Here is an 11,978-nt window from a genome sequence, read left to right as displayed (position 1 = left end):
CAGAGTGGTTAGGGGTGATCAGGCTGGCAGTGGTTAGGGGTGATCTAGTCCTGGATTGCAAGAGGGATGTCTGACTGCTGGTTTAGGCCCAATCCCCAAGGGTCCCAGATTGGAGAGGGTGCAGGTCGGGCTGAGGGACACCCCTTCCATGCACGAATTTCATGCACTGGGCCACTAGTACCATATAAAGTTATAAAATTAAAAATGTATAAAAGTTGAAAGTTAAAACAATATAAAGATAATGTGAAGGTAATATAATACCCATTTATAATGTCTATTACAAATGTAAATATCCAAGTACTTCATGTATGTTAAATGTGTAGATTTTTCCTTGAGCAGCATGTGCTTTTGTTAATGATGGCTGTTTATTGAATGCTTACTATATGCGAGTCACTTCACTAAGTACTTTGCATATATTATTTCATATTTTTTCAGCAATCCAATAATGCTGATATCAGTCCTGGGTGAATTGATTATTCTTTGAATTTATAGGAGTTATTTAATAGTTTATCCTACACCAGAGGAGGTCTGAGTAGTTCAGTAGTAAAGCGATATAATTAAAAGAAAAGGGTTTTAGAGTCAGTCCTGTATTTGAGTCCTGATTTCAACACTTACTAACTTGGCAGATTCCCGAAACCCGTTGTGCCTCCAGTTCCTAATTTGTAAAGTGTGGCTAATAACCGACACCTCCTGGGGCTGGTGCAAGATAGCAAGTGTAAAGAACCTGGTATGTGATAAGCTCTAGATAAAAGTTCTCCAGTACCTCCCTCCAGAGTAGCTCAAGTGCATCTTGGTTCTAAAGCACTTGATTAACTCAGGAAGTCAGTCCTGGGCTCAGGCCAGCTCCTATCCCACATATCCTGTCCTAGATATTTAATAGGACATCAGGATCCACCTGATGCTCAAATCGGTGGGACTCAGATCTATGGGGCTAGGAATAGATCCCTGTGGATCCAAGACCCTGATGTGACACAAACATACAGATGAGTAACCCAGTGGAATGAGTCTAGGAGCCTGACCACACTGGAGCTGGCCACAAAGATAAGCTATAATCACCATGTGCACCAGTCAATTAAGAGGCACCAACTTAGCAGGGGACTTTCTGGCATTCAATCAAGGCTTAGCCACATGTCAGAATTTTTTAGTGGCTATCACATTAATATGTATTTGCACGCGTTGTTTTTGATTGCTCTAATCAGACTTGAAATGAATCCAAGAAGTTTCTACAACTCAGAGACATTAATTCCTCTGTGCCCCCTCCCTCCAGGCTCTGTCTAAAGGCTTAACTCAGCTATCTTATCTCTCTAGGTATGCGGAGACCAACATGAAGGGCTTGTTTTCCTGAGGGAATATCCACTGGTTGGAAGAGTGCAATATTATGAAGATTTCCTGTCTGACCTCCTGAATAGTCACAGAACTGAAGACCCGGTACAGTGTCTCTCCTATGTATTCTTAGAAACACAGAAGTTCAATTGCTTTTTCTCACTTGCCATGGTTGTTGGTTTTAGCAAATCTGAAGAGGATTGGATGGTATTTTCTCGTATCTGTGAGAAGGAGAGGGAAGCAAAGTGGTAGGGCTGTGGACAGACTGTACGGGACACCTTACTGACTTTCTCTGAGTCTGGCAAGCTTCAAACTTCTTACTCAAGCGTTCAAGTTTGTTTGGGGCAGCATGTGGAGGATTCACATGAAAATAACTGATGTTTTGCCAGCCAGTCCAAACATGAAATGGTAATAATTTAAATGAGTGAAGAAAAAAGGAGGTTTATATTTAAAGCCCAAGTTGTTTTATGGATCAATGGAAATTCCACCATCTTCCAATCCTAGCTTCTTTGTGGATATTTTTACTTCAAAGTGTTAGTCATATTTATTTTATGAAAGTTTGTTTCTCTGGTGGTGGTTTTGAGGGGGAAAAGTCTAGAAAAATGATCTCTTAAGTGAAAACAAGCAGTATCATTGACAGGAGAGGTCAAGATGCAGGTTCCTTTTGCTTGCAAATCAAACTATGGTTGGTAATTGTACTTTGTGTGAGAATTGGATTGGTGACTTCAGAAGGTTCTAAATGTGGCTCTTCATGGTGCTGACCTTGTGCTCAGAAGGACTCACATTGTAATTAGAGGATGCTGTGTGCACAAGACCATGGATTTCTTGTTCAATCATAAAATGGTAGGATCACAGAAGAGAATGCCTTAGCAAGTATACGTGTCTTTATTTCTGCCTCCTCTGCTCTGCCTCCTTATAGTCCTCCTGAAAGAATGTGTTTGCATATTTGTCTCATAAACTTCTCTTGCAGACATTGAGTAAATTAGCTTCCCAAGCCACTCACAGGCCACCTCTTATTGCTTTTGTCATTCCCATCCTCTCTATGATGGACATTCAAATCCTTCTCAGAGCTTGTGCCCCAGTATGGGCAGGAACAGGGGCAAAGTTTCCAAGGGAACTATAATTAATTTTCATATGGTGTGTGTATGTGTGTGTGTGTGTGTGTCTGTGTGTGTTTATCAGTAAAATCTGAATATGCAGAGCATACCTTTTAAACTTTGTTGTTTGCTTAAGCTTTTATTTTGTGTGTGTGTGATCTACTCTGGTACACACACATTGCCACCTAAATTTTATTCCTCCTTTCTGTGAACAATATTTTGTAGGTGCATGTCAATTTTGTCCCATTTGATATTATGCAAAATCTAAAATATGTTAGCTGATTTGGGATTTGGTTTATTCAAAGTCCTGGAAAGTGCCACTATGTGGATACTGTGTTCACACTTCATAAGCAAGTCTAATTATTACATAATTTATACTGTAAAGGAAATTGAATAGTATGAACTCATTATGAACATAATAGAATTGTTATAGTGGTGTCACTAAAAACAATTTTTGTCACTTGACAAGCATTGAAAGTGTCATGAACATTGTCATTACATGGCATTACATTGATTTACATCATAATAAAAAGGGTGCATGCTGCTGAATTTCCTGAAACCTACTGAAGTCATGAGTCAGGGAGTAGACTGAAGCATTAAACCTGAAAGAGGAATTGCCTACCAACACTGTCAGAACCTGGGTTATATGAGAAAATGTGAGGGGAAAAAGAAAAGATCAAAGCTTCCTAAATACCAGAAGCTAATTCAGTCTCATAATACATTTGTGAAATTCTAACGATTTCTGTGTAAGGTGTGTCTTTCTCTCCCTGAGCACTTCATTTGGGCCAGAGGACATAAAACTTTTAAAGTGTAACTTTATGTTCTAGACATGAAAAGATGAAATCACCACCATCTCTGTATTTGTCTAAGGTAAAGAATTTAAACATGAGTTGTTACATGCATTAATAGCCAGGAAAGTGGAAATTCCTTTTGTGCCTCTTATTTGTGAGTTTCTGCTCTATTGGGAGGAGGCTCTGTAGCAGAATGGGAGAATCCTCCAGAGAGCTTCCTGGTATAGGTCACAAACACCACTTGGCAAGCACAGGTGGGTGAGAGGAAAAATAGTTGAGCAACATAATCTGTTTGTACAATTCTGTCTGCTTTCAAGTAAGTCCTCTCTAGTATCCTAAACATTTATGCACTTATTTCGCCTCTCCTACTGGACTTAGTAGCTCTGCTCCTTGAGGTGGGGATACATGTTGATTCTCACCTCCCAAGCATCTAGTCCTGTCCTTGGAAATAACAAATGCTCAGTTGTGTTAAGTGTTTGTTGAGGGAAAAAACAACAACACTGTGACTATCCTCTACCAGTATTGCTCTGTTGTTAGTATTTTATGTTGAAAACACTGCATGTAAGGGGCCTTATAAATGTGAAAGTCCTTCTAAATGCAAATTATTGTTAAAATGGTACGGATATCTTGTTTTTAATGAGGTGAGGAAAGAACATTGGGGATTATCTTCATTCTATCCTTTTTTTTTAAATATGTTTCATTGATTTTCTACAGAAAGGAAGGGAGAGGAACAGAAAGTTAGAAACATCGATGAGAGAGAAACACCGATCAGCCACCTCCTGCATGCCCCCCACTGGGGATGTGCCCGCAACCAAGGCACATGCCCTTGACCGGAATCGAACCTGGGACCCTTCAGTCCACAGGCCGATGCTCTATCCACTGAGCCAAACCGGTTCTGGCCATTCTATCCTTTTAAGTCAGTGTGTAAGTTTATAGTAAATAATGTAAATTTGTAATTGTGGAACTAACAAATTTATCCCCAATACATATAACATTTTGAACAGAAGTAACATTAACTGCAGAATACATCTTATCACATTTCTGGGTAAAACTATTGTTATTTTCTTTTTAAAATTTTTCTCCTTTATAACCTTTGTTCTTTCAATAATTTTTGTAAAACAGAACATCCTAACTTATTTGTGAAACTCTTTCACCTAAACGTTTAATTTGGGAGAGGGGGCTGATTTTTGACCTTTAAGTAACATTTCCTCAACTCCCTCTCAATTAGGGCCTTTTGGCACAATTAACTTTTACATTGCATTCGAGAAACTTTCTAGTTAGCTTCCTCTCAGAGGGCTAATTCCATTCATTCACCACACTGTGAACAGCAATCCAAGTGAGCCATTTGTCTAGGATCCACAGCAGGCAGCTAAACTTGGAATCATTGCGGAACTCTGCATGTATATGGTTTGCATTGTTTACAGAAATAGGATGTTTGTCAAAGGCTGCTATTCATTCTTGGAATAGTCCAGGAACAGATCACAGTTGTTTTTGGTTGTCAGCCAGATACAAAATCAGGATAATAATTAACATGAAAGTCATTACAGAATGGGGAGTTTCTTCAGTATGTAATTAGTGCAAATCTCATTTGCCAATAGCTTTGTGGTTCACAAACCGGTTATTTAAGCCACTATTGTACCTTGGTAGAAAAGAAAAGTTATTTAAATATTTATTCCAATTGAAGGTAGAATGGTCGTTTTAATGACTGGTGACATAGAGGTGTCCTTTGTGGAAGAGAGGTGAGCTTTCGGGCGGGATCCGCAGGAATGCTCCTTTTTAAAGATTGCCTGTGAAAAGATAGAGTTTGTTCTCTAGGTCAAGTCAGTAATTTTCTGAAGCTCAACTAAAACAAAACATGCAGTTTATTAGGAATGATTCTGCTTTCGATCCATTTTTTTTCTCCCTTCAGTTTGGCAGGGGTTGAGAAAGGTTGGGGGTAAGTATTATTTCCATGAACTGAAAAATTAGTTCACCCAACACACATACAATGATGTAAAATGGAATATAACTATTTCCATATGTTTTCAAGGTGTCCACTAACTTCCTCTTTAACCCTGCCAATGGAAAGGAAACATTAGAATTTAACTGATAAGATCTGAAAAAATAATAATTTAATTAGCTTAATTATACTTCTCTGTTGGCTACTACTGTGGAGTATTGAGTGGATATAAATACAAGTAGCAGTGTGTCAAGAAGATTTATATTACTAAAAAATGACTTGCCTTCTTGCTCCCTCATTAGCATCTTCTCATCTAAATTCATTCAGTACACTCTTGACAGAATTACACAAAAGTGTGATCTACTTTTCTTCCTAAGTGTTTGTGGCATAAAGAGAAGAAGGAATTAACACTTAATTGCATAAGCACACTTGCTCAAAGCTGCTTATAGCTTCATAAAGCCTCATTGATTAGTGACTACTATGTTTTTATTAATTGACTAGAGGCCTGGTGCACGGATTTGTGCATCAGTGGGGTCCCTTGGCCTGGCCTGCACTCTCTCCCAATCCCGGACCCCTCGGGGTATGTCAGAGAGCCTGTTTTGGCCCAATCCCCACAGGCCAGGCCAAGGGACCCCGCCTGCTGGAGGGACCCCCTCACTCTGCAGACACCGGGGAGGAACTGTGGGAGGTTGGTTTCAGGGCATGTTTGGCCCATCTTGTCCAGTCCCGCTGGCCACCTTCTAATTAATTTCCTTTCGATGTGCACAAATCTGTGCACCGGGTCACTAGTTATATATAAAAATGGGTGGGGAAAAATATGTTCCAACTTAGTGACATTGGTTACTTAATGGACAGGTAGAGAAGAAGGGAAATAGGATTGGAGAGATGGACATAGTACACTTCAACCATATCTATAATATATAAGATTAAATGTTAATATATGCTTACATAGCTACTGGTTACAGGAAAATTTATTATTTACTGAACTTTTTCTGATTGAAATATCCTTAAATACATGTAAAATAAATGCTATTTTTTTAATATATTTTATTGATTTTTTACAGAGAGGAAGGGAGAGAGATAGTTAGAAACATCGATGAGAGAGAAACATCAATCAGCTGCCTCCTGCACATCTCCTACTGGGGATGTGCCCACAACCCAGGTACATGCCCTTGGCCAGAATCAAACCTGGGACCTTTCTGTCCGCAGGCCGATACTCTATCCACTGAGCCAAACCGGTTTCAGCGTAAATGCTATTTTTATTAGCAGTGGTTGAATTGGCATAAAGTGACAAAGTCAATGTCCAAGATTTAATATATACACTATGTGCATTTTTGCCTCACAGTATAATTAAGGAGTAGTCAAACGTAAGACAACAGAACACACGATCATGGGGCCTCCTATCAGTTCATGAACTGCGACTCCAGTAAATAATGTCAGGATGATGAATCTCAGTCTTTAAGGAGAGGGACTACTTTTTTACACTTGACCTTTGGAATTTATGGAGAAAACCATTATCCTTTAAGGGGGGAAATTTTTTTTTCTTTATCAAGTTCTAATTTCCTTACAGCTTATACAGTTCCTATCTGTTGTTTATGAGATGTCCGCTATTTGCTAGGATTCTGTCATTTATTCCAAATAACAAATAGATATCAAGATTAATTACTTAAAAGACACTGGAAGTAATAAAATGTGAAACATTAAAAATCCCAGCACTCAGGAAAGCAGATCTTTAAGGTCAAACAACCTCTCAAAACATATAATTTTGTTTTAAAAATTTAACATCAGTTAGAAATATTTGAAAAACACATGAATTTAAGGACTCTTTCTGAGGATATTTCAGGTTTCACACTGTTAGGTCTTGCCCAAAGAGAACTTTGTCAGTAATGGTGAAATTTCAATACCAAATAAATTCTTGCTAGGCATGAACTCCGACTTTGTTCCTTTAAGTTACCATTTACATTCCTGAGATAGTCTCCACTTATAGTTATCCTAAAGTAAACTAGCATACTTAGGAATGAATGTCAAATATCTTTAGCAAAAGTTATAAATGTGAGGAGCGGACTATTTGCTGCTTAACTTTCAAACTTTCCTAATAAGCATAAACTAACTCTACAGACTGATTTAAGATTCATGCACATTTCTCTCTGCATGTTATCCTTGGATAAAAAGTCCAAAAGGTAAAAAGAAAAAAAAATTACACCTCAGAAAATCACTTGGGGTACCAGAGAATAACTGATTGCTTCCTTGTACTAAATATCCTTAATATAAAGAACTAATTCATCTCCTGGAAAGACAAGTAACTTTCAAAGGAGCTCCTTAGTTGTTTGTAAGGGAGAGCTGAACAGATCAGCCTCCGTGAGGAGTTTAAATGCCTATGCTTAGTAGGCAGCTATGGCTTAGGTGTGTGTGGAGGTGCTGACCATCAGTAGTTGAAGGCCGCTAGAGAGAAATAGTTGCCCACAACTGTAGCAGAAAGCCAAGGTCATTTGGCACCAAACTCCTGTCACCTGAATTTAAGAAAATGTAAGAGAATACTATGGGTTGTAGGCATGGGCAAAGTGTGCCTTTGAGGCAGCATATCCTCTTAGAGTTTATTTTTTTAATCTTCTAATTCAGATAGACATATTTTTTAGATTAGGTGTTATTTCAAAGTAGGTAGAAATTTAGGCCTTTAAAATTGAGATTGTAATCAGATTGACAATTGAAGCAAAACATTAAAAAGACATATGTACCAGAATAATATTATTGAGTGGATATAATCTATACATATAAAGAGGTAATATGCAAATTAGCCAGGATGCTGTAACATGTCACAATCAGACCATTAGCATATTAGCTCTTTATTAGTTCCTATCATCAGGAGGCTACCTGCTCATGCCTCGGGCGTTGCTATGAAGACGGGAGATGGGGGTGGAAGCGGGGAGGCAGAAGTGGGGAAGTGGGGAGGCGGGGAGGCAGGAGAAGGCGGGACCAGCCCGAGGCAACTCGAGGGTGGGCGGCGCCACACGAATTTGTGCACTGGGCTCCTAGTCTCTAAATATTGATTTTAAAATTCTGTACACTATGTTACCTTTGTTAATAGTAACTTTTAAGGAAGAAGAAAAATGTCATATTTTGGTTCAGGTTAAAAAGTAATAGCATTATCGCCAATGGAAAGTTTTGAGAAGGAGCACATTTTAGTTTTCTTTTGTGTTATTAAGTTTGATTTCAACTTGATGTTGGCAAAGGAAAATGAATATTAAAAAGAAAGACTAAATATCTGGAATACTTAGATATGCACATGTAACTTTTGCTAAGAGAAGATATATTTATCTACGGTGAAAAGGTTTTACCAACACTAGGACTGTGGGATTTGATGGGACAGTGTCGTTTGTAGAGCCTAAAGCCTGGGAGGGGTGGTGATGTCAGGTTGAGGCTTTATCTCTAACTGGCTGGGAGACATCAGGCAAGTCATTCAACTTTCTGAACCTTGTTTTCCTGAGCTTTAAGATAAACATGTTCTAGATGTTGTTATAGCCCTCGGATACTGTTTCAAATTAGATATTTAGTGAAAATTCAAATTCCTTACTATTTGATGAACTTTTTTGATTTCTATTCAAATTATGTTTTATGTCAAAATCAATTATGTGCTTCTGAAGTTAGGTCTTCCTACCTATAGTAGACTCACCTTCCTTTCCAATTCTCCACAAACATCAATTGGCTGCCCATTCATTCTGTCTGGACCTGTACTAACATAATATGCCTAAAGCTCCACTTGGCCCTTCATACAATGAGTATGTGCATGTCAAAGCCAAGTAGGTGTTTCTGTAAGGTCATGTTCCTCAACACAGTTTACTGTCAAAACCCCTTCATCTTGCCCCTCCTGACCTCTAACCTCATTTCTGACATCCAGTTAGACCTTCTTCCCTCCAGCCTGCTGAGACCACACTTTGTTCCCATATGAAATTACCAGGTCACAGGGCCTCTTCGGCCTGGCAGGTCTTCCTTTTCTCTAAGCCCCCTTTACTAACCCACCTCAAGTCTCACCTGCTCCAGAAAGCTGCCCTCAGGCTGGTCCTCAGAGTGAGCTTGTCTCTCTGAGCAGTCATGGGCTTTGCTCATGGAACCAGCCACTGCCCTGCCTTTCCATGCTGCTCAGAGGACCCACCACAGATGTGGAGTCCATGACTAGGCTTTTAATCTGCAAGGATGATAAGCCAGGAGTGGAATATTAGAGAAAGTTTGTGAAAGGAAGTAGAAAATCATGAGATCTCAGAGGGTAGAATGGTGAAGGGAGGATAGGCAAGTAAGGGTGTGGATAGAGCTGTAGTGTGGTATAGACAGTCAAAAAATTCAGAATAGGAGTTAATTCTTGGATACTGTTCCAAAAATGCTTTGCATTTCTTGTGGCATTCCTCCTACTTTATCTTTATTTATCTTTTTCTACATATTGTAGACCATCTGCAATAGATATTTTAAACAAAAACTATGTTTTATGATATATCAACAACCGTAGTAATGAGAATAGCAACTCTCATGTATTGTCTATCTCTTCCATAACAGGTGCTGTTAAGGTACTTTGCCTACATATCTCATTAATCCTAACAAATGAAGAAATAAAAAAGAAAAGTAATTTTCCCAAGGTCACAAAACAGGTCTCTTACTTAAATGATTAAGATGATATGCATTTAAAGAATACTGAGTCATCTCAGCAATACTGAGCACCTACTATATTCAACACACTAGTCTATCTTAAAGATGAGTTAAGCAGTTCTTGCTCTCTAGGGGTTTAGAATATTAACATTTTAATTCTCACTGTCAAAATGTGTTGTGTGTTTTTTTTTTAATGTAAGCTCACCAGGGTAATGGCAGAGTATTTAGATCAGTGATGGTGAACCTATGACACACATGTCAGAGGAGACACGCGAACTCATTTTTTTGGTTGATTTTTCTCTGTTAAATGGCATTTAAATATGTAAAATAAATATCAAAAATATAAGTCTTTGTTTTACTATGGTTGCAAATATCAAAAAATTTCTATATGTGACACGGCACCAGAGTTAAGTTAGGGTTTTCCAAAATGCTGACACGCTGAGCTCAAAAGGTTCGCCATCACTGATTTAGATTGTAAGTATCATTTGAAGATAGTTCATTCTTTTAATAGGAAAGTGTTCAAATATAGCACTTTATTTTGTTGTGGTGGTGTTGTTGTTTTTTTTCCAGAAGATTGAACTTGATTATTCATGAAGCCGGTTCAAAGGAGCTGCTAAACACATTTCAGGTGGACCTTATTTTAGTTTGCAATTAGATGCCCACATGAGTTATTGCTTCGTACACTCCATTGAGCTTTAATGGAGTTAACTGTGGCTATATGTGTGGTCACCAGTTTGAAAGTACAATTTAGTAGATTGGTTTGACAGTATGACCAGTTGCCCCTGTAGGTAATTGTCCCAAGTTTCTATGGAGATGATTGATTTTCATGTATGACATGTACCCCAAAGTATACATGAGTGAGTGTCTGAAGCATATATGTAGAAAGCTAAGTTAAATAAGTTGTTGCAAACTATGGTGTTCTGTGATGAACTCCAATTTAGTATAATTCTCAAGAAGAGTGAAATAAATTGGTATCAGCTTTTCAAGTACTCTACCTTCTCGGCAACTCAAAATGTATGGCACCAATGGGAATATTGTAAGGTTATGCTATTTAGTATTAATTCCACTGTATGTGACTGAAACCTCCCCAAATAACGACATAAACAGAGACCTTTGTTTCTCTCCTGTGTAAAAGCCATTTTTTAGAGATAAAAATTTCAGGGCCAGTATGATCAAAGGTGCGTGAGACTAAGGCTCATTCTCATTTTCTCTTAAATCATTCTAGGCTTTGATTCTCAAGGGCACCTTGTGACCCAAAATAGCTACCAGAACTCTAGTCATTACAACCCATATTTTAGGCAGTGGGATGGAGGAAGGGACAAGCAATAAGGTAGTGACAGAGAAAAAGGCATACATACATCAGTTGCCTCATAGGACTGTCCCAGAAGCTGTCACTCAGTATCTCTTTTAATAGTTTATTGGCAAGACCTTAGTTACAGAGCCATGGCTAGGTTCAGGGGTATCTGGGCCATGCAGTTTTTATCCTGGGCAGCTACATACCTAGTTTAAGAGAGAAAGGGGAACACACTTTGGAGTGAGTAGCTAACAGTCTCTCCCATAGTGATAACAATAATTGCCCTAAATCCCAAAAATGTGTATGTTGAATACAAAATTCATTTCCCAGTGGTTTTAAGATTGGGGGGTGTGATGAAAATGTTCTAGAAATAGGTAGTGGTGATGGTTGCACAATATACTATGAAACATTGAAGAATATACTATAAAAGGGTGAATTTTATGGTATATGAATTGCGTTTCAATTTTAAAAACTCTGTAGTCTATGAAGTGTCAAAGAGAAGAGCACAAAGACACAAAAATCTTTATTCCCACTAATGTAAGGAGGGTAGCTCAAAAGAGAGAGTGAAGGTTGTCACAACATATTTCAGTGGTTCTCCTTTATATGAAGAGACTGCCCCAGCACCAGTACTCCCTGATGTAAGGCGAATGCAGGATAACTGGTTGAACTGTGGAGCAGCTGGTGGTGATGGTGATGGCAGTGAGCACAACAGCAGCAAACATTTATCATCTACCAGAAACTGGCTAAATTTGTTGCATCGATGATGATAATGATAATGGCAAACACTTCAGATAATATCAAGATAATTTTATGAGAAAACCGAGGCACGGATTAGTTAACTAACTTGTCAAAGTTACACCCTTTGTAGGTAGTGGAGCCTGGTTTTGAATCCAACAGTC

General features: G+C 38.5%; 1 protein-coding gene across 1 annotated transcript in view; it reads left to right on the top strand.

Annotated features, from left to right (window-relative positions):
• Positions 1–11,978, top strand: part of ADAMTSL1 (ADAMTS like 1) — an 863,772-nt gene that overhangs the window by 231,736 nt on the left and 620,058 nt on the right. Inside the window, 1 exon segment of the mRNA XM_014460878.2 lies at positions 1,309–1,428. Within this exon segment, the coding sequence (XP_014316364.1) occupies positions 1,309–1,428 (120 nt within the window).

The sequence above is a fragment of the Myotis lucifugus genome, unplaced genomic scaffold (assembly GCF_000147115.1).
Source record: "Myotis lucifugus unplaced genomic scaffold, Myoluc2.0 scaffold_144, whole genome shotgun sequence".
Taxonomy (NCBI): Eukaryota; Metazoa; Chordata; class Mammalia; order Chiroptera; family Vespertilionidae; genus Myotis; species Myotis lucifugus.
Note: the sequence above shows the minus strand (reverse complement) of the source record. Positions and strands in the feature narration are given on the sequence as shown.